Source organism: Felis catus, chromosome A1, assembly GCF_018350175.1.
Source record: "Felis catus isolate Fca126 chromosome A1, F.catus_Fca126_mat1.0, whole genome shotgun sequence".
Taxonomy (NCBI): Eukaryota; Metazoa; Chordata; class Mammalia; order Carnivora; family Felidae; genus Felis; species Felis catus.
This window is the reverse complement of record NC_058368.1, coordinates 136,323,437-136,346,964: the sequence shown is the minus strand read 5'-3', so window position 1 is coordinate 136,346,964 and position 23,528 is coordinate 136,323,437. Positions and strand designations below refer to the sequence as shown.

Below are 23,528 nucleotides of genomic sequence, written 5' to 3'. Positions count from 1 at the left end.
GCAATTATTAAAAACACTTTATTATGTATAATTGTACATGCTGCAATTTGTGTCATTTGGGGTTATTTTCCAGGTTGTGATGTCACCTACCAAGATTAACTAAATCTAATGTTCATCCTGCCACACCACATACAAAAATACAGTTTTCAAAGCAAAGTTCCCCTTCTCTACACCAAGATGGGTAAGAGTTTGTCAGATGAATAAGAATACTTTGCACATGTATCAACACCGTACAAGGCGTTATCCTTCACACAGTAACATTTAATGTATTCTTTTATTTGGGAACAGCAGGACAAGAGCCCCTTTAACTCTCACAGGGAAACGCAAACTTTGTTGCTAAAGCCGAACTCCAGGGATGAAAGTGTTGTCCTCTCAAGGGAGGCAGAGGCAGTGGGGATTTATGGAGGAGGGTGGAAGCCTCATAAGCACTTCAAGAGGAAGGAATTGCAGGTGGTTCCTCGGGGACAGTCGCAAAGCTTCCCAATCCGTGCTCCTTTTCGCACTGCGCACCGCTCCCCAGCGTGGCACTGCAAACAACACAAGGTGCAGTCTTCCCACATATGCAAACCCAGGCTCCCAATGGCCGCATCTCCCCATCAACACAATTTCCGACTCCTGGGAGGGATAGGTGGAACCTATCACCATCCCCAGAGGTCCAAGTATAGTCAGGCCTGAAACACAGAGAGCCTTGTGCTTATGATGTCAGTGAGAGAACATAAAAGGAAATTATCGAACCCTTCCTACTTTATTTCACCTTTTTTGGGTGGGGGCCACATTTTCTGGCTCCTTTGATAGTTTATCCAAAAGAAAGAAAATCAGACATTTTTGTAAGAAATCAACAATAGACCTATTTCTCACAGTCTCTACTCCCTGCTTTCAGCCTCCTCATCCCAAGGAAGGTGTGTGTGTGTGTGTGTGTGTGTGTGTGTGTGTGTGTGTGTGTGTGAGAGAGAGAGAGAGACAGAGAGAGAGAGAGAGAGACAGAGAGAGAGAGAGACAGAGAGAGAGAGACAGAGAGAGAGAACGAACACATGCATGTGTGTGTTCCCTCAAGGAAAGTGACGAGCCAGGAATCAAGAATTTTGACCTTAAAACATAGATCAAAAAAATTGGCAGTGCTCCAGAAGGCAAGAAGAAAATTGGAGGAACAAGATCTGAGTAGATTTAAGGGCTCTTCCAATTCAGAGAATTCTTCATGAGTTGAAAAATAAGAAAAAAAAAACTCATCTTCAAGAAATGCTCCTTTCCATACAGACACCCAAGAGCTGATTCCTGGCACAAGCTATTGGGTCTTCTGAAATGGCCTTAGAGGCCAAGGACCACGTTTGGGGATGTAAAACAAAGGGAAGCCTACAGACTTCTGCAAACCCATTACCTGCAAACCTAGATGGATCTAGAGAGTATAAAGCTAAGTGAAATAGGGCAGTCAGAGAAAGCCAAATACTGTATGATTTCACTCATATGTGGAATTTAAGAAACAAAACAAACAAAGAAAAAAGAGACAAACCCCAAAAACAGAATGTTAACTATAGAGAACAAACTGATAGTTACCACATCCTGGGGAAAAGGTCACCTATAAGACTCAAGGTGGTATATTTCCTCCTGGAAAAACATGGGGAAGGGGAACCCCAAAGCCTTACCATGGGGACTTGGCCATACTTCTTCTCATAGATCGGAATACTTTTAGTCTTGAGCTTCTTCAGGACTTCCTGTAGCGCTTCGATCTGCAACACACCGCCCCCACCCCGGAGCTGAAGTTGCCGCCTTGGCTGCAAGCCCAGCTCGGGTGCTCACTTCCCCTCCAGTCCTAGTTACAAGGAGCCCCAGAACCACACACACACTCCGCCGCGGGACTCCAAGGACAGAAAGGGAAGGTGCAGGGGTAGTAACTTAGTGGGCACGGTCTCTCGTACTGACCGCAAGTCCCTTAGCTGCTGAGGCTCCTGTTGCTCCAAGGGCCCGGGACGAGGGATTCGCTCTATAAACTGCCCGCAGGCAGTGGGGCTCCAGACGATTTTCAAATGGCAGCGGGAGCGCTGCCTTTGCGCTCACCTCCGCGCTCATCCCCGCGCACCCGGACTCTGGGAAGTGGGGGAGGGAGGGAGGGAGGACGGACGCGTGTACAGAGGGACTGGGGGGCAACCAAGGGAGATCCGGGAGATACCCACCAGCTCCTTCTCATGGGAGGTATCCTCCACGGCGGAGTAGATGTCCAGGGCTCGGGGCTGGAGCTCAGCATCCTCCTGGGCACGGGCACCCAACAGCGGTAGCAGAAAAAGCAGGGCGGCACCCAAGACGGTCAGCGGCCGGAGACGGGGGCTCTCCATGGTGCTGAAACTCGGCGCTGCTGTGGCACCCCACGCTCCCGCCTTTTATAGAGAGCCAGAGCCCGAGTACAGGGAAGAGGGAGGGGGCGACGAAGGAAGTGAGTGTGGAGGAGGGTCCAGGTCAACCGTCTGTAGGCAGCGCTCCGCCACCGCCTGACATCAATGCCCGCTGGACACCAGGCACCCGTGAACGAAGCTGTGCGCACAGACAACAGGGACCCCGCACCCCTAAGTGCTGTCAGCCCCGCGGCAAGGGACGCTCCCCTAGGGGCCAGAGCTGAAATGGAGGGGCGGAGGGGCGAAAGCTGAGGGATGGGGAGGAGGAGGGGGCCAGGAAATGGAAAATGCCTTGGAGGCAAGGCACAGGCTGTAGAGTCGCTCCCCATCCCTAGCAGCAGTGGCAAAGCAATCCACCTCACCAGCCCTGCTTCGCCTCTCACCCCAGCCTGTGGCAGCAAGCAGGAGGTGTTGCCTCCATGCAGGCATGTTTGCTGAGCATTTTACTAGACACTGATGCCAGGTAGGGGAGGCAAACATAGTACATGTAACAAAGAGAAATCATGGCCTTCCCCAGGATGAGTTCACAGAATCTACGTGGTAATGAGAAAAGAAGGAAGACAGACTAACCTCAATTCAGGGGCAGTATGGAGGGTACAGAGAGAGCCCCATTCTGATTCTGGTCCTGGCCCCGCTGCTTACAAGCTGTGTGACTTTAGGCAAAATAAAGAATCTATCTGAGCCTCTCTCTTCTCTCTCTCTCTCTCTCTCTCTCTCTCTCTCTCTCTCTCTCTCTCTCTTTCATACAACTGGAATTTAAAAATGCACCTTACAAAGTTATCAAAAGGAGGAATGAGAATAGGTATGTAAAATCCCTGGCCCTTAACACAATAAGCACTAAGCCTCCCTGCCTCTTTCTTTTAAACTATGAGGCTACCCAGGTAAGTGGTTGTGTGCAGTACTCAGTTTTTCCTTTGGGCAAACTCACCATCCTCATAACCCCTCTTACCCACCACCCATTTGTGATATCTAAGAAGCCTGTCTAGAAAGAAAGCAAAGAGGATGAAAAATGCAACTCCCTGATTATGGAAATATCTCTAGAGATCAGAAGTCAATGATGAGCCAGGTCCTTAGTGACCTGGGAAGACTGGTTTTTAAAAGGTGGGGGGTCCTTATGGCCTGAATACAAATCAAAGTTTCTGTAGGAGAGGTGATGTTTTCCCTACTTAGACCTAGAGGCTTATCACTCAGGCAGGCTTAACCCTGCCTGACCACCTGGGTTCTTTCACCACGTCATCTTTCTTTCAACTGCTCCTAACCCCATTCACTTTTCTCCAACCCCATTACTACCACCCCAGTTCTGGACAATTGCCCCAACCTACATCTTGCCTTCCTCCAACTCCACCCCATCTTCTCTTGCCTTCCTCTAATCCATAACTGACAACCAGGCAGAGTGTTTTTACCCTTAATATGCACTGATGGCTTCCTATCTTACTAAGCACTGAATCTAAATTCCTCATCCTGACTTACAAAGTACTACATGATCTGTACCTCTCTCCAATTTCATGTCCTACCACTCTGCCCCAGGCCCCTCCACTCCAGCCCCAGTGGCCTTCTCTGTGGTCCTCTACAGGTCAAGCTCATTCCCATTTTGAAGCTTTTGCCCTTACCTTACCTGGAAAGGTCTTCCTGCGTTTCTAAATAGTTGAATACTTCTTGTAATTTAAATCTCGTTTTAAATGTCCTTGACCAGCCAATCTAAAGTATCCACCAATTTATGCTCCCACAGATTTATTGCTTGCCATGTGATGTGGGTCACTGAGATAATTAATACAAAATATGTGTCTGTTATTTCATTTATCAAGTATTTAATTGCTACTCAAATGCACCCTGGGAAGCAATTCAAGAAATACTATCTCTCCTGATGAGTAGCACACACATCAACAGCATCAAAGTATTTTTCTTTGGGATAAATCTAACTTGAAAATTAATCTAATATCTACCCCAGGTCTGCCTCTTAAACATACCTTTAGATCCTACACAATAAAACTTCAGTGACAGCACATTTTACTGTTTAAACCTTACAGAGACATATTGGCACTCATTGCAAAAGGGATCTCCAGTAATGAAGGTATTCTAAATTTCAGAAAGAAAGTAAGGTTTTAGTCCATCCTTCTGCAAAGATGGGGATATTCCCAATGCAGTAATTTCTCTCATGTTGTGAACAGACACAATCTACTGATTTACTATGGACAAACCTCTCTTAACCACTCCTCCTAAGATAAAGCAGGCTTCCTATTTCTCTCTCACTCCCTCCTTCAAATTTTGAGTAGTTTCTTTTCCAGTATGGCCCAGAATAACACTTGGCCTTTTGGATTGTCATATTGTTCAAATACCAAACTACTTTGTTATCCATTAACCCCCTCTCCATCCTTCTGCCAAACAAGTCTTGTTCAACAGTAAACTTCCTCAGTTTGGGCCAGGAAAACAAAAGCAAAAATAAACATTGGAACTCCATCAAAATAAAAAATTTTTCACAGTGAAGGAAATAATCAATAAAACTAAAAGACAATCTAATGAATAGGAGAAGATATTTACAAATGACATATCTGATAAAGGGTTAGTATCCAAAATACAGAAAGAACTGATACAATTCAATGCCCAAAAAACAAAGAATCCAATTTAAAAATGAGCAGAAGACATGAACAGACATTTCTCCAAAGAAGAAACACAGATCACAAACAAATGCATGAAAAGATGCTCAACATTACTAATCACCAGGGAAACACAAATCAAAACCACAATGAGATACCACCTCACACCTGCCAGAATGGCTAAAATCAAAAACACAGGAAACAACAAGTGTGGGGAAGAATGTGGAGAAAAAGGAAGCCTCTTGCTGTGGGAATGCAAACTGGTGTAGCCACTGTAGAACACAATAGGGAGCCTCCTCAAAAAGTTAAAAATACTTTCCTTTTACTGCCACGGTGGCAGCCATAAGTATGTTCAGGCTTCAAAAGAGGCTTGCCTCCAAGGTCCTCCACTGTGGCAAAAAAAAAGGCCTCGTTGGACCCCAATGAGTCTAAAGAAATCACCAGTGCCAACTCCCATCAGTACATCCAGAAACTGATCAAGGATGGGCTGGTCATCCAGAAGCCTGTACTGTCTATTCCCAGGATCGGTACCAGAAAAACACCTTGGCCTGCCGGAAAGGTAGGCATATGGGCATCAGTAAGAGAAAAGGTACTGCCAAGGCTCGAATACCTGAGAAGGTGACCTGGATGAGGAGAATGAGAATTCTGTGCCAGTTGCTCAGCAGACACCATGACTCTGAGAAGACTGACTGCCACATGTGTCATAGCCTGTACCTGAAATTCAAGGGCAACCTGTTCAAAAACAGGCGGATTCTCATGGAACACATCCACAAGCTGAAGGCAGACAAGGCTCTCAAAAAGCTTCTGCTGAAAAGGCTTCTGCTGAAAAAGGTCCACATATCAAGGACCAAGGAAGCACACAAAGTCTATGAAGAGCACCTCCAAGCCAAGAAGGAGGAAATCATCAGACTCTGTCCAAGGAGCAAGAGACAAAGAAATAAAGCTTCCTCTCTTTTGTCTGTATACAGTGGCCTCAGCAATTACACAGGTCAATTATTCAATAAAGCAAACCCTTATCTGCCCCCCCAAAAAAATTAAAAATAGAACTACTATATGATCTAGTAATTCCACTACCGGGTATTTACACAAAGAATACAAAAACATTAATTCAAAAAGATACAAGCACCCCTATGTTTATTGCAGCATTATTTACAATAGCCAAATTATGAAAAAGTCCAAGTGTCTATCAATAGATGAATGGAAGAGCACCTGGGTGGTTCAGTTGGTTGGGCATTCGACTCTTGATTTTGGCTCAGGTTGCCATCTCATGGTTTGTGGGATCAAGTCCCATGTCAGGCTCTGCACTGACAATGTGGAGCCTGCTTGGAATTCTCTCTCTCTCTCTCTCTCTCTCTCTCTCTCTCTCTCTCTCTCTCTCTGTCTCTCTCTCGCTCTCTCTGCCCCTCCTTGCTTTCTCTTGCTTGCTTTCTCTCTCTCAAAATAAATAAACTTAAAAAAAATAGATGAACGGTTAAAGAAGATGTGATACACACACTCAGCCATAAAAAAAGAATAAGTTCTTGTCATTTGGAACAACATAGATGGGTCTAGAGAGTATAAACCTAGGTGAAATAGGTCAGTCAGAGAAAGCCAAATACTGTATGATTTCACTCATATGTGGAATTTAAGGGGGGGGAAGGAAAAAAGAGACAAACCCCAAAACAGACTGTTAACTACAGAGAACAAAGGGAGGTGAGTGGGTGGGGTACATAAAATAGGTGAAGGGCAATGAAAGTACACTTATCACGATAAACATTGAGTGATGTATAGAGTTGTTGAATCACTACACTGTACCTCTGAAACTAATATAACACTGTATATTAATTATGTTGGAATTAAAAAAATCCTCAGTTTCACTGACCTCTTAGATATTTGTATTTAAAAGTGTTTCTCTTTACTTATGTTCACTGTACTTTCCTCCAGGTTAAACATCACTCTGTTCTCTTTGGTACACATTTATAATCTCATGGGTGGCACACTTTTCACTTCTACATTATCTGCTCCCCCACCTTCCCTATCTCCAGAAGAGAAATGAGTTTCCATTGACATTCATCTTGTATTTACTGACTTTCAATCCAAAGCCTTCCAAAGGAACTGATGTCATTCTGTTCTAATGAAACATCTTTATCACTATATAGAAGAAAACAATCTGCAAATGAAGCACACTTGGAGTTGATGCTAAACTGGGAGGTGCTGGAGACATATGAAAGACTATGTATTTTAGAGACAGCCTCAGAAGGAATAAAGTAGAGAAATAAGACAAAGCTTTCCATTATTTTTTCAAAGATTTCAATTTAAAAACTGTCAATTTCAAGGCTTCCAATTTTTTATTTTTTTATTTTTCTTACTTTTCTAATATGAAATTTATTGTCAAATTGGTTTCCATACAATACCCAGTGTTCATCCCAACAGGTGCCCTCCTCAATGCCCATCACCCACTTTCCCCTCCCTCTCACCTCCCATCAACCCTCAGTTTATTCTCAGTTTTTAAGAGTCTCTTATGGTTTGCAAGGCTACCAATTTTTTTAAAATATCAATGTTCAATATGTTCACAGCACTGCTAAGTACACTATGAGGACTAAACAAGAACAATTCTTGCCCTTGATCTCTGGGTCTGATCATATCCATAAATACCCATAATGTAACATCTCACTGAGGTCAGGGTCCTACTAAGAAAGGAAAGCCCCAAGAACTCAGAGATCAATTCCCACTAGAGAGGGGAAGTTTCATGAAAAAAAAAATAGCATAGGAATTTCTGGGTCTTAAGAGGGTGTGTAGAATTTCCACAATAACTAACATCCCACTCTGGGGCCTTGGGGGTAAATAGGCAATGTACACATAGTCATGGAATCAAGGACATCTGGGGAAACTGAATGATCTGGGATGTTGGAGGGTAGGATACATAGAGAATGTAAAAGATGGGGAAACAGCACTGGAAAGGAACAGTAGAGCAGAAAAAGGAAATTAAGAGTAGCAATAGATCATTCTAAATTTGTATCCAAAATGAACAAAAAGCATAGATGAACCCAAAAGTTTCCATTTTTTAAATACTAACACTAAAAGCAAGCTTTGTTACCTAAGAGGTCTAGTCTAAGAGAGGTAGCCCGTGTCAGATATAGGGAGGTATCAGTAATGAAAGGATACTTGTTCCAGGACAAAGAAACCTTTCTCAGGTTTCTTTTGCACCACACACCTGGAGTGCAGCAGAAAGAACGGCACACCTAACCTACACTCCCTATGCCAGAGGTATCCCATCTTCTCCTCTAATTTTTCTGGATTCAGAGCTCCTAAACTTGTAAGAAGTGTAGGATGAGAACTAAAGCAGTAGACTGGGATGCCCAAAGAGATGAACTATATGACCTAATAGAGAGTAATTTGAATCCCTCAATGGCTTTTCATTGTCTATACTTTAAAAAATTTTTTTTCAACGTTTTTATTTATTTTTGGGACAGAGAGAGACAGAGCATGAACGGGGGAGGGGCAGAGAGAGAGGGAGACACAGAATCGGAAACAGGCTCCAGGCTCCGAGCCATCAGCCCAGAGCCTGACGCGGGGCTCGAACTCACGGACTACGAGATCCTGACCTGGCTGAAGTCAGACGCTTAACCGCGGGGCTCGAACTCACGGACTGCAAGATCATGACCTGGCTGAAGTTGGACGCTTAACCGACTGCGCCACCTAGGCGCCCCAATTGCCTATACTTTTAAATTAACTTCTCAGCATGGTGTCAGAGTTTCTCATAGTTTGATCTTTGCCCATATTTCCAATCTCCTTTTCCTCCACTTCCAACCAGTTCTATCAGGCATCTTATATTTTATTTGGCAGATACACCACACTTATTTCTTACCTTTGCACTAAATGAGAGGAATACACTAGGTTATGCTGTTATAACAAACACCTCCTAAATTTTAGTGACATGACAAAAAAGAGATATACTTCTCACTCGTCTCACATCTGCATCGGGTTTAATGAAGTGCTATGTTCATCATGGTCTCAGGGACCTAGAATGACCAAACAGCCACCATGTCTGACATTGCTGGTTGTGTTCGGGGGTGGGGGTGGGGGGGGGGGGTGTTGGCGGTGAGCAGTCGGGGGAGGAAGAGCTCTGGGTAATCTTGAACAATCTATTAACAACTCTGGCCCAGAAGTGCTGTTTAACTTGTTTGTAACTCGTTAGCCTGAACTAGTCACATGGCTCCACCAATGTAAAAGGGACTAAGAAGTGCAGTGTTAACACGTGCCTAGAACAGACTACCATACACGTCTGCATGTTCATACCTCTGCCTTTGTCCATGCCCTTCACTACACCTGGAATGTCCTTCCCAGGCTGTGAACATCTAAACAGCTCATGTTTCAAGACCTATCTTATCTGACACCTTCCTCATCCATTAGCAATCATACCAACAGGTTCACCTTACATTTGTTTCCATAAATCTTTAAACAATACTTATTAAAACACCCAACATGCATTATATTATGTTATCATATGTCTATCTCACTTGCTAGACAAAAAAAAAAAAAAAAAAAACCCTCGAATACTCTTGGTATTCCCAGTATTTAACATGGTGCTCGATACACAGATGAGAAGGAGAAAGTTAGGTGCTATGAAATAAAAGATAATATTTAGACACTAACTAGGTGACCATTCAAACAATTACACACTTATTACAGAATAAATTCATCAAGCAGTTTAAAAGCACTGCCAATTTACTATTTAGAAACACCATTATCACCCTCATATTAAGAAAAAAGTATGCCAGAGAGGGGGAAATTTGTTTCACAGGTAGTCAGTTTCAGAGTAGGATTTCTGGGGTACAAGCTCTGGCCTCTCTCAACATTTCCTCCAACAATTAAGGGCATTTTAGTTGCAAAATGGTAGATTTTTTGCCAAGTGCAAAATTTGGTCTGTCACTAAGAAGGGTATTGCCATAAAAATAAACTCAAAATGGGGGCGCCTGGGTGGCGCAGTCGGTTAAGCGTCCGACTTCAGCCAGGTCACGATCTCGCGGTCCGTGAGTTCGAGCCCCGCGTCGGGCTCTGGGCTGACGGCTCAGAGCCTGGAGCCTGTTTCCGATTCTGTGTCTCCCTCTCTCTCTGCCCCTCCCCCGTTCATGCTCTGTCTCTCTCTGTCCCAAAAATAAATAAACGTTGAAAAAAAAATTAAAAAAAAAAAAACTCAAAATGGATCAAAGACCTAAATGTAAGACAGAAAACCATCAAAACCCTAGAGGAAAAAACAGGCAACAACCTCTTTGACCTCAGCCACAGAAACTTCTTACTCAACACGTCTCTGAAGGCAAGGGAATTAAAAGCAAAAACGAACTATTGGGACCTCATCAAGATAAAAAGCTTCTGCACTGCAAAGGAAACAATCAACAAAACTAAAAGGCAACCGATGGAATGGGAGGAGATATCTGCAAATGACTTATCGGATAAAGCGTTAGTATCCAAAATCTATAGAGAACTTACCAAACTCAACACCTGAAAAACAAATAATCCAGTGAAGAAATGGGCAGAAGACATGAATAGACACTTTTCCAAAGAAGAAGATATCCAGATGGCCAACAGACACATGAAAAGATGTTCAACATCACTCATCATCAGGGAAATACAAATCAAAATCTCACTGAGATACCATCTCACACCAGTCAGAGTGGCTAAAATTAACAACTCAGGAAACCACAGATGTTGGAGAGGATGTGCAGAAACCCTCTTGCACTGTTGGTAGGAATGCATGGTGCAGCCACTCTGGAAAACAGTGTGGAGGTTCCTCAAAAAATTAAAAATAGAATTACCTTATGACCCAGAAATAGCACTACTAGGAATTTATCCAAAGGATACAGAAGTGCTGATTCATAGGGGCACATGTACCCCAATGTTTATAGCAGCACTTTCAACAATAGCCAAATTATGAAAAGGGCCTAAATGTCCATCCATTGATGAATGGATAAAGATGTGGTTTATATATACAATGGAATACTACTTGGCAATGAGAAAGAATGAAATCCTGCCATTTTCAGCAAGGTAGATGGAACTGGAGGGTATTATGCTAAGTGAAATAAGTAAGGCAGAGAAAGACATATCATATGTTTTCACTCATACATGGAATTCGAGAAACTTAACAGAAGACTATGGGGGAAGGCAGGGGAAAAATAGTTTCAAACAGAGAGGGAAGCAAACCATAAGAGACTCTTAAATATAGAAAACAACCTGAGGTTTGATTTGGGGGGGGGGGGGAGTGGGGAAAATGTGTGATGGGCATGGAGGAGGGCACTTTTTGGGATGAGCACTGGATGTTGCATGTAAGCAATGAATCATGGGAATCTACTCCCGAAGCCAAGAGCACACTGTATACACTATATGTTAGCTAATTTGACAGTAAGTTATATTTTTTAAAAAAGGAAGGGTATTGCTTCCACATCCTTGTTATAGACTTCTTCAGTGCTTTTCCCACACACTCCCTATGGTGCAATATGGAAAGAAAACTGGGATAGGATCAAATCCTAAAGAATCTTGGGAAATTTAAAACCTGTTTCTGATCAACAGTCCCAGATCACAGACATGAAGAAGTGACTCCTGTGCTGGGCAGGGCTTGGCTTAGATGGCATTTAAGGTCACTTTTACAATCATGATTCTGGGACTTTATGCCTCCTTAGGAAATCACTAAAGTGAAATCTATTCCTTTTGACATAAACTATAACCTCAGGAGAAAAACAATAACATCTGGCATGATCCAAAGAGGCAGGGCCTGAGGGCAAAAGTATATTTTATAGGAAGAAGGATCCTCAGTGAGTCTCTCCTTTATTTTTCAGGTGATCTCTGGCCCTGACATTTCTCTACTGTGCATCAGAAGTAGTTTAATCTGGTTCTGGTTTTAACGATAGATCCATCATGCTGGCTTGGATTACCAGCTAAGTCAGGCCCAGCTTCTCCTGCTCTGCAAGCTCGATATATTGACATTCAGATCTCTGCACTTCCCATCAAACTTTCTCTGTAAAGCCAGCCTCACAAGTTCTCTGAGATGGATGGGGTAGCAATCATTTCTTAAGCTCCCCTAATATTTTCGGAAAGCCCACACGGACTGTGGTTATTACACCGGAAGGTGAGATTAGAGTGGAACTTTTTGAGAAGAGTGAAGCCCAGAGAATGGCAGACTTGCTCAAGGTCATCTGTCAAGTTTTCCTCTCCTAACAACTGACTGCAGGAAGACAGCTGTTTGGAAATCCAGTTTAACTTTATGAATGGGATTATTGACAAATGAAGCTCTTCTATTTCTATACAAAAGAAGTTTAAAGATCTTAGGAAAGGCAATCCAATCAGAAGAGGTGTGCAGACTGGGGGATGTCTTAAAGCTGCTTTTGCCATAGAGTATTCACTGTTTTAGGTGGACCTTATGGAGATAATGATGATTATGGGAATACTTAAAAAAAAAACACCTCAATTTTCCTCAGTGCCCAATACTCCCTTAATTTTCAACCCTTCTCTAGAAAACACAGATCTTCAATCATATTCTCCTTTCGTACAGGCCCCAAGGCCTCTATGCCCATTCATCTGAGGCTGTGAAAAACATCACAGCTATCTGTGGCTCCCGCTCCCTCTGACACACTATGCAATGTTATGTGTTACACTGTGTTATGATTCACAAATGCTTAGTCCTCCAGAAAGGACTATACTTTGGACTCCACCAAAAACATAGCCTTTTCAACATCATGTGACTTGCTTCGGCCAATGAAATACAGGCAGAAGTATGAGGAATTGTTTTCATGTGGAAACTTTAAAAACCAAAGCATACTTTGCACTGCTCTCTTTCCCCTTCCATGCTGATTGGCAATGTTCCAGATAGAGGTAGCTCTGTCAGCCTGTTATGGAGAGTTCTGGAGGGAAGAAAATGTTGAACACAGCTACCAGCCTTCAGTAGACATATAGTGTGAGGAAGGAATAAACTTTGCAGATGTAAGCCACTGAGCTTTTGGGGTCATTTGTTACTGCAGCATAATTTAGCTTACCCAGGCCAACTCAGGTAGATAGATTACCATACCCATCAACTCATCTCATAGATAGGACCAGTCATCTATGCTGCATAACATTTAGTGGCTAAAGACAACATGTCTTTATTATCTCACTATTTCTGTGAGTCAAGAATCCAGACATGGCTTAGCTAAATCATCTCTTTGAGGGTCAGTGCAAGGCTGTAATCATAAGGTGTTGACGGGGGCAGCAGTCATCTCAAAGTTCAACTGAATCAAGATCCACTTCCAAGATAACTCAGTGGTTGTTGGCAAGAAGCCAGAGAAGTGACATCTCATCACTTGTGCCATATTCTATTCACTGGGTCCTTCCCACTCTAACAGGCAGGAAGTGAATATCAGGAGTCGGGGATTAATGGGAACCATATTAGAAAGTGGCTATCACAATGATTGTCAACAAAAATAAAAGTAAATGAACAAGAATTGTTCAAGAACCTAAGCTTGAGTGGTGAGATAAGAAAGAGAATCTTATAAATGGGCTCTGAAGCCCAGAAAGGTTAAATATCTTGCCTAGGCTATGCAGCTAGAAGTAAAGCCAGAATGAAAATTGAGATCAGTGCTATTTCTGCTCGACAGTGATAAGAGAAAAATTAAATAGCAATACAAGACAAATTGCATTCAAGTGAAACAGAAGCTAGGCCATCAGTTGCTAATTGAATTGTCACATAAATCATCCAGATAATGAGTGAATTAAAAGTGCAGAAAGACAAGCTTGTTAGGCTGGGGGCAATAAAAAAGGTGGGTCATAATATGAGCTAAACCCGAAGGGTAGAATTGTTTGGGTGGAAAAGAAGGCGAAACTGTTCTTGGCAAGGAAATAGCCATGCTATTCCTTCTTCAGGGGAACCCTGAGGCATCATGCAGAAATGCTGATGCCCCTACTCCTCTGTCTTCAATCTCAACTCATCAGGTGAAAGACATTTTCCAAACAGGCTATCTCTGGAACATTGTGCATCAGAGGTGAAGCCAGACAGACCCTTTAATTTATCCTTAGAGAAGTGGTACCCAACCTGAGGAAGAAGTATCAGAATCAACTAAAAATTTTTGTTTGCCAAGCTACATATGCTTATATTATACCCCCAAAATCTGTGGAGGAGGGCACTGGAGCTCAGCTAGCTTGAAAAAGTTTCCCCAAGTGATTCTGATACAACCTCCTGGTTAAGAAGCACTGCTTAGGGGCTCTTTGCATCATCTGGTGAGGTTTCAGGGTGCATATGATGCCCACCAAAAACTCCAAGGCCAGGTCTTTTCAGGATGTTAATACCCTCTCTCATAAAACACAAACAGCTTGACAGGTGAGCCAGGATGGAAAGATGAAGTCCAGTCATGCTCAGATCAACAGATATCTCCACTGTCCCCTCAATTAAAGTCTTATGAGCACGCCCCAAGGGCCCTTCCAAGAATACTTGACGTGCAGAGATAAGCCCCCAAAATAGTAAGCTTAATAGTAATTAAACCTTAATGAAAGACTCACTTTTATCCACTTTGGACAGGATAATGGGACAGGGGGATGTATTCCCCATTTTGTAGGTGATAAAACTGATCATTTAAGTAACTGGATCCGGGTCCACAAGCAAGTGGGAAGGAAGTGGAACCTAAATAATCCGAAAACCCAGTATATTCTTATTTGCTAGTCCTTCCATTTTACTTTGTCAATTTTATCATTGTTTTAGAAGAGGAGGTGAGAAAAGAGGGGGGAAAAGAGAAAGAAAAACTAAAATCTAGAAAATTTTCAAGTATAAAAGTATATTCCCTAAAGGTCAAGATCCCCATGGTTCCCTGACAAACCAAATCATTTTTTATTGGAAGCTGAAAAAATGTCAGGCTGAGTTTCCAAGTGCAAGTTTTGATTTTCCCATTGTGATTGAAACTCTCTTTCATTACACAGACTGTGAACTCTGGACTGAGGTCCTCCCGTGCATCCCATTGGAGATCTTCTCCCAGAAAATCAAACAAGGCTTTAAGGGCACTTTGGCTAGGGGAAGAGCAAAGATCTCACCCTATGCAGATACAAACCCACCACGCTTCACTGACTAGGAGAGACCCTGACAAGCCACAGCTATTAGCATTTATGATGCTTTTTGCCCAGATGCAAATGTCATTTTCTGCCATTTGCACTGATGACCAGGGTAGCCCTGGATAAAGGCATCGCTGATGGACACAGCCTTTGCTAGGGGTGAGGGAGAGGTTGGAATGGACTACAACTATAGCTTTGCCCATGGCAGCCGTCAGATACCCACAGAGACCAATCTCTCCCAGGGCTTGCTAATGAAATGTTTCCTCGGAGGATGAAAAAGTCTTCAAAGGAAACTGTCAAGTTTGTTGTACTTTTTTTATCATTGGTTTTTTTTTTTCCAAAGCACAGGCATACAAAAAAGAGCAAGTAGCTTCAAAATGCCATTACCTGTTTCCTTAATATTTGCCATATGATAGTCTTGATGTCCAAGCATTTCAAAGGGAAACTCTGAAATAATTCTTTGTTTCTTTCTTGTCTATTCTTTCTCCAGGATTTTGTAAAAACACATCCAAGCTCTAGAGGCATGGACATAAATGCCCTAAAGCCTCAGTTACATATGAGTAAATCAAGATAAGTGAATGAGCTGCCCAAAAGGTGCTGGGAGATAAGTGAAAACCAATCTTGCATTCCAGACTTCCTAAGCCCATTTCTCTGGCAGAGACCCAAGGTACGAGTGTTATTTATGTGGAAACCCTAAAAAGAGTTTCTGAACTGGGCTGAAAATTAATTAGGCCACCTTGTGAGCTTTTCAAACAATATCCACCATCAGAGATTCTGATTCAATTGGCCTGGGTGGTGCCCAGGCAAGGGTGCTTTAAAAGCTCCCCAGGTGTAAGATGGAGGTATCTCACTCTCAGTGATCAGTATGGCCCTTCCGGTGCCTAATTCACTGAACTGGGCATTTGGATCAGTTGCTCTGTTCCAGTTTACGGATTGTAAATCTAGGTGTCTATGGGGGACAACAAGTAAGGTAAGGCCCAAAGAGGGCCAGGTACAAAGCAACAGAGAGTGGTAGACCTTATAGGGTTTTTTAAATGTTTATTTATTTTTGAAGGAGAGAGAGAGACCAACCGTGAGCAGGGGACGGGCAGAGAGAGAGGGGGGGAGACACAGACTCCAAAGCAGGCTCCACAGGCTCTGAGCTGTCAGCACAGAGCCCAATGCGGGGCTTGAACTCACGGGCCATGAGATTATGACCTGAGCCAAAGTTGGACACTTAACCAACTGAGCCACCCAGGCGCCCCTTAGTTTTTCAAGAGGAGATACAAATTTCAATTTTTTTAAATTTTTTTAATGTTTATTTACTTTTGAGAGAGAGAGACAGAGTGTGAGTGGGGAGGGCAGAGAGAGACAGACAGAATCCAAAGCAGGCTCCAGGCTCTGAGCTGTCTGCACAGAGCACGACAGGGGCTCAAACTCACAAACTGTGAGATCATGACCTGAGTCGAAATCAGATGTTTAACCAACTGAGCCTCCCAGGGGTCCTAGAAATTTGGATTTTTATATGAAACTTCCTGATTTTAAAATTTTAACAACTGATTTAAAATGGAATTCTTTGAAAGTACACAAGGCAGCAGCCTTGGTTTCCACTCAGAGCATTTCCTACACTGAGCACTCAGATGACCTGGGCATCTCTTTCCCTCTGGGATAAGCTAGCAAAACTGAAGAAAGAAAGCACACCTGCAGAGCATGACTGCCTGTCCTGGTAAACACTGGCCTCCTGTCAGTCCGGCCTGCATCATCATTTATATGTATATGTATTTAACTGACAGACTCCAGTTTCCAGGAGGGCCCAGGAATATGTCTATAACCAAGATGAGTGACCCAAACCCTGAGAGGCTTCACCAGGCCTTAGACAAGAATGTGCCATTGGGTCCAGGACCTTGGAGGAAACTCAACAGAAGTAAGGAGGGGAATAACTGAACCCCCAAAAGATCCTTGTTGATCCTTTTTGTTAAGATCACCAATCAGAGAATATGGTGTGTGGGAAAGAGCAAAGGTACCGAAGCCAGACCCTGACCCACTGTACAGCACTGGGCAAACCAAACCATCTTCCAAGCCTCAGATCTCACATCCATCAAGTGAACATAAAAATACCTTCCCCATAAAAACAGTATGGAGATTCCTCGAAAACATTAAAAATAGAATTACCCTATAATCCAATAACTGCCCCCCTGGAAAGGACTCAAAGAATACAGAATCACAAGTTCAAAAGATATATGTACCCCCTCTGTTTATTGCAGCGTTATCTGCAATAGCCAAATTATGGAAGGAACCCAAGGGTCCATCTGTAGATGAGCGGATAAAGAATATGTGATATATATAATGGAATATTTATTGTTCAGCCATAAAAAAGAATGAAACCTTGCCATTTGTACGAAAACAAGGATGGAGCTAACGAGTATAAGGCTAAACTGAATAAGTCAGCCAGAGAAAGACAAATATTGTATGATTTCACTCATACGTAGAATTTAAGAAAACAAATGAACCAAGGAAGAAAAGAGTGAGAGAGAGACAAACCAAGAAACAGACTCTTAACTATAAAGAACAAAATGGTGGTTACCAGGGGAAGTGAGTGGGGGGATGGGTGAAACAGGTGAAGGGGATTAAGAGTACACTTATGATGAGCACTGGTAATGTATAGAATTGTCGATTCACTATATTGTACCCCTGACACTAATATAACACAGTAGGTTAAGTACGCTGAAATTAAAATTTGAAATTTAGTAAAACAACAACAACAATAAACCTTCCCCCATAGAGTTGCAACGGTGAGACAGGATGAATCTAGAGCACCCAACACATAGACTGCACCAGATAAATTCTCAGTCAGAAAAGGCATCCATTTTCATGCCTTGATAATCTAAAGTATCTCAAAATTCTTACTGATGGAAATTTCTTCCAAATACAAGATTTAATTCTTTTTTTTAATGTTTATTTAGTTTTTAGAGAGAGAGAGACAGAGAGAGAGAGACAGAGAGAGCATGAGCAGGGGAGGGGCAGAGAGAGAGGGAGACCCAGAATCTGAAGCAGCTCCAGGCTCTGAGCTGTCAGCACAGAGCCCGATGCAGGGCTCCAACTCATGGACTGCGAGATCATGGCCTGAGCTGAAGTCAGACACTTAACCAACTGAGCCACCCAGGCACCTCTGCTTTAATTCTAAACTCCTTTTGTTTACCTACAACGACTACAACTACACACTCCTTCCACACATGTGCACACAGGTGGCAAATGTCTCCGTCCATCAGAGCTTTTCTTCCTTCCAGCATCTCACCAAGGCTCTAGTGGTCCCTTTCACCCTCTGAATTCTGCCCACCCTTCCACAATACTTCAAGCATTTCACAGTATTAATCTTTCACCTGCTGCTCAGCACATCAGAATGTACAAACACCTCAGCTGAGAGGTCTGGACATGGTCAGGTGACATAATAACCCTTAGGGAAGAGGCCGTGTGATAAGCATCTTTTCATCTTCTTCAGACACAGAAATGGCACCCAGGAGACCAAAATGTCACTTAAGGCACTTTCTCCCAGCCTCTTTCTGCAGAGCCTCATCTTGCCTGCAGCACCCACTGCTAGTTCTGAAATCACATTACCCATCTTGGTGGGCATTGCATTCTAAAAAGCAGCTATAGTCATGGCTTACCATCCTCCACAACATCTGTCTATATTCGATTTAATTGCACAAACATGTAGGGACTTCTTTCTCCAACTACTCTACTAAGGCTCCAAGGAGGAAAATCTAAAACAATACACAGACTTTTGCCTGAACTCCCCACAGTGTTAAGGCTGTATATCAAGTTTGCCGAAGGGATGACATCCCATCAATGGTTAGACAGATTTTATTAATATTTCTCTGCTCTGTATCTCTTTTCTAAGACATCCACCTGTGATTCGGATTCCCTGGCCCAGGAGTGTAGTGGGTATGGCTATTAACAAATATAACTGATTATTTTATATGAGGAGTTTATATCTACATGGATCTTGAAAGAGATTAAGATATGCTACCCCAAAATGTGCCACTTTGGCATAAAGATTATTCAGATAAGACTTTGAGCTGAAAGCAATTGAGAATCAACAGATACAGGATAATTCTGCTTCAAAACAAAGCACAAAGTTCCCTTTGTGATGGTGTCGCTCACTACCTCCTATACCAGGAAGAGGAATGACCTTTATCACGAATGATGGACAGCCAGCACCAACATGAAACTGCAGAAACAAACTTTAATAAAATAGCCCTTATATTCCATTAGTTTCCCTGATGTATTTCCTAGTCACTTCCTCACAATTTATTGTTCCTTAAAGCCCAAACCCCTTTTCCTTTGGTAAGAAGGGTATACAAGCTCACAAGTCTAACTGGTTCTTTGAGTTTCGCTTGCTTTCTGTGAACTTCCTTGCAGGTAAACAGTAATAAAAATTGTGTGCCTTTTTTCCTGTTAATGTATCTATTGCCAGTTAGATTTTCAGGCCCCCACTCAATGAGCCTAAGAGGGTACGGGAAAAGTTTCTCCTTCCTGACAACCTCTTCAAAGCAGACATTCTCAGGGACAGTATGCTAACACCTAAAACCTAAGGACCTGCATGCCTTTCTGGAAAGGTTCGTTGTAGTTTATCTAACCATAAACAACAATTGAACCTGAGAATTGCAAACTCTTATTTGCCCTTAAGCAATGACTATGCTGCTGGGAGCAAGATGAGGGAACATCAAACAATTACTATCCAGTGTGAGATGAGCTTACAGAGGAGGACCTCACAGAACTCTCTACACTGGAACTCACAAGCTGTGACTCTAGCCCCTTTCAAATCCCATTCTCCAATACAGCAGCTACTGTGATCTGTTTTTAAACATGAACTGAGTCTTCTTGTTCCCCTGCTTAGATCCCTGGAAGCCTTAACTTGGCACTTAGAGTGATTCCTAGTTCCTTCCATGGCCCACAAGATGCAGAAGGATCTGGTCTTGCCACCCTCCCCGTCCTCAGTCACTTGTTTTGTGAGCATCTACTAGGCTGCAGGCCTCTGCTAATCTCATCTCCTGCCACCCCCCCTTGTCCTCCACCTACTCCTGCATGGTTTCTTCTCAGCCTCTAGACCTTTTGCTCTAATGTCCCCTCATATAGTCCTTCCCAGCCACTCGAAATAGCTGCCCTATGTTATCCTTTATCACAGAATTCCATTTCCTTGGTAGCACTTATCATTATCCTGAAATTGATTCATTTGTTTCTTTGTTAGATGTTCATCTTCCCCCTTGGACTGTAAACTCAATGAGGGCAAGGATCTGGTCTGGGGAGAACAGTGCCAGGCACAGAGCGTCCAAGGCAGTGAACAGTTCTGAATGTGGAAATGAGAGGAAAGTCAGCCTTCGGGGCAGGCCGCCCCACTCGCCCCTTCCTCTGCAGCCACCCCTCACCTGGTCATGACTCAGCAGGTGCACATCCTCCCATAGACCCCTGGCACGTCTGAGCAATAGCTCAGGGTCAACTCCTTAGTAGCTGCCTTTCTGCATTCCCCTTCCTTCCCCAGGAAAGCCTTTGGGAAAACTATGGAAGAGAAATATAAATCTGTTCCCGCCCCACCCCTCCTGCCACACAGACGCAAGATAAGCACATCCAGGGTTCCACAGAGAGAGAGAGAGACTTGAACTGCCCAAAAGCATCTCTTGTGAAGTACAATTTGACTTTATTTTAGGATCTTGAACTCCTGGTCCCTTAGGCCTAAGCTGTTTCCCAAGGGAGTCTATGCTGAGCCTTTGTTCTAGGGCACCTGTCTCCCAGGGATGGCCTTGCTGCTGCCAACCAGGACAATGGATGTGACCAGAGTTCCCAACAGTGCCAGTGAGTGACTGTGGACTTCTAGGTGACATCATACATGACCCAGTACCAACCTTTCAATGTGACACAGCACAGGCTTAGTCATAAGATCCGGAAAATACAGACTTCATGCCTCCGGAACGAAATGGCTAAGATCTCTTTTCCTAGGGATCAGACAGGTTGAGCTGAAATGAGTGTCGATAATACCCACTGATTGCATCTCAAGGACCATTTCCCTGAACTAAGCCTGGGTCAGGGAGCTTATTCCTTTAGAGCTGCATCCACTGGGGAAATTTTTGTTCTAAAATATATAGCATTGGAGAAATGGAAAAAACCACTTACAACTGTATAGTGAAGAGGTGGGGTGGGGGATAGTAACCTAATTGATTTTTAGGATAAAATAGAGCTTCTTATTCAACAGCAGCCCAGAAGTAAAGATGCGTAAGTGCTCTTGATGGATGTGGCTATCAGAATTTCTCTACGTATGCTAATAACATAAGCTAACAGAGCCCTTACTCTGGGCCAGGCACTACTGAGCAAAGCAGCTGATAGGCATTTCTCATTTAAATGAGGGTCAGGGGGTGCCTGGGTGGCTCAGCTGGTTGAGGGACTAACTTCGGGCGCAGGTCATAATCTTGCGGTTCATGAGTTCAAGCCCCACATCGGACTCAGGACTGACAGCTCAGGGCCTGGAGCCTGCTTTGGATTCTGTGTCTCCCTCTCTCTCTGTCCACCCCCTCCCCTGTTTGCACTCTTTCTAAAAAATAAATAAATGAATAAATATTAAAAAAAAATTTTTAAACAAGGGTCAGGAATTATTCTCCCATTTTTATTTAAGGAAACTAAGGCTCAGAGAGGTTGAGTAATCACACAGCTTGTGAGTGGTGAATCTGAGCCATTCGCCACATGGCTGCTGCAGTTTTTCTTGCCACCATAACTATGCTTTTGAAGTAAGGGATCACTGAGAAACCCAGCACAGTTAACCAGCTCGAAATCGTCTATCCACCATCCACTGCCACGCTGTTTTCCCCTTGCCCCCATCCAGGTTGCCTCATCACCAGCAGCCCGAGGCAGTTGGCTCTCAAGCCTGCTGCTTCAAAATAAGATTTGCAGCAGCGAGGGGAGCAAAAAGTAGGAACACAAACACCTCAGGACCCTCACCCGCCACTACCTTCTCTGCCCCACGGGACTCCCATCCCACAGGACAACGATGGCTTGGCTTTGACACATTAACGGTACTCAGCATTAGTCACCACATGTTGACTGAACCTGAAAACAACATACTTTTAAAAAGCGGCTCTTTCAACGCTCTATACACAGAACTGAGTCTAATGAGTGCCCTTTCAACACAATCCAGCACAGGCTTTTTTCCCGGCGGAATAACAACGACTGGCTACCATTTGCTAAATACCTACCGTGTGTCAGATGCTTAACGTACATTTCTCTTACAAGCTGTCTCAAGAATAACATATACTCTACTAATATTTCAATAGCTACTACGTTATTAATAGTATCTTGGTAGTTATCAATATACTATTAAGTATTTTATTTATCCATTTTAAATAGCGAAATTAACCATTTCATTCTTTCAGACTTTCATAGCAATTACAGTTCAGAACAGGGTCAGCCCCTATCAAGATGAATTCACTTCATCCTCCTAATAACACTGTGTTATTATCTCACTTTTCTGAAGATGAGGAAACCGCAGCCCAGAGCGCTTAAGTAATTTGTTCAGGGTCACACAGCAAATAGGTAGCAGAGCTGACATTTGAACCCTAGCAGTCTGATTTCAGAGTCCACGCTTATGACCTCCATACTCTGCTGCTTCAAGCCCTTCATAATCCCAATGGCTCTTGACAGAACAAATGATAGCTGCATAAAACTAGTAATTGCAAAAAAAAAAAAAACGGAGTAGCAAATTCAGGGAAGAGTTCACTCTTGTGACAGTCAGAATCATATACAATTCATAGAAAGACGCACTGTGTGGAGATCAAATAAGTGATGAGTGCTTAATGTTACATATCACGGAGAGACTGATATAAAAAAAAAAATTAATCTTTATTTACTCTTGAGAGACAGAGTGCAAGTTGGGGAGGGGCAGAGAGAGAGGGAGCCACAGAATCTGAAGCAGCTCCAGGCTCTGAGCTGTCAGCACAGAGCCCAACGCAGGGCTAGAACTCACAAACCGCAAGTTCATGACCTGAGCCAAAGTCAGACGCTCAACCAATTGAGCCACCCAGGTGCCCCTGGAGATAGTGATTTTTTTTAAGATCAAGTAAATAAAGACTTAGAAATGTTTACAATACTGACCAGGATTCCCATATGTAATTTGATAGTGTTGCCATTTATAAAAACCACAGGAATGGTTTAGAACATATTCACTGGATGTTTATGCAGTCAGTAATCAATCAGCTAGAACCTGCATGTAGATGACTCTTGGGCGAACAGACCATAGCTAAATAGTTGTGTGTGTGTGTGTGTGTGTGTGTGTGTGTGTGTGTGTGTGTGAAAGAGAGAGAGAGACAGACAGACAGACACAGACAGAGGGAGGGAGGGTGTTAGAACACACAGCGCAACCTATAAGGTTTACTTCTGGGAAGTGGGACACTCAGGGAGAACACAGTGTGTCTGCTGTCACACAGTCAGGCAAGTGGCAGAGCCAGGATTTGAAGCAGAGCCGATTCAAAGCCCACATGCTTTC

The 23,528-nt window shown here is 43.2% G+C and overlaps 1 protein-coding gene and 1 pseudogene across 3 annotated transcripts in view; one reads left to right on the top strand and one right to left on the bottom strand.

The window, feature by feature from the left end:
- The window catches only part of CARTPT (CART prepropeptide), a 53,248-nt gene continuing 29,720 nt past the window's right edge, over positions 1-23,528 (bottom strand). The window contains exons 2-5 of one of the 3 annotated variants that reach the window (XM_045061843.1): positions 20,902-20,991; positions 2,169-2,369; positions 1,641-1,724; positions 1-527 (exon numbers count right to left, since the gene is read on the bottom strand). In XM_045061843.1, the coding sequence (XP_044917778.1) occupies positions 420-527; positions 1,641-1,724; positions 2,169-2,327 (351 nt within the window). In that variant the 5' untranslated portion in view covers positions 2,328-2,369; positions 20,902-20,991 and the 3' untranslated portion in view covers positions 1-419. Of the gene's footprint in view, positions 528-1,640; positions 1,725-2,168; positions 2,370-2,954; positions 3,041-20,901; positions 20,992-23,528 lie in introns of those variants that run through there. The other 2 variants (XM_045061844.1, XM_003981053.3) reach the window with 2 other exon arrangements.
- On the top strand, positions 5,220-5,919 carry LOC101090839 (annotated as a pseudogene).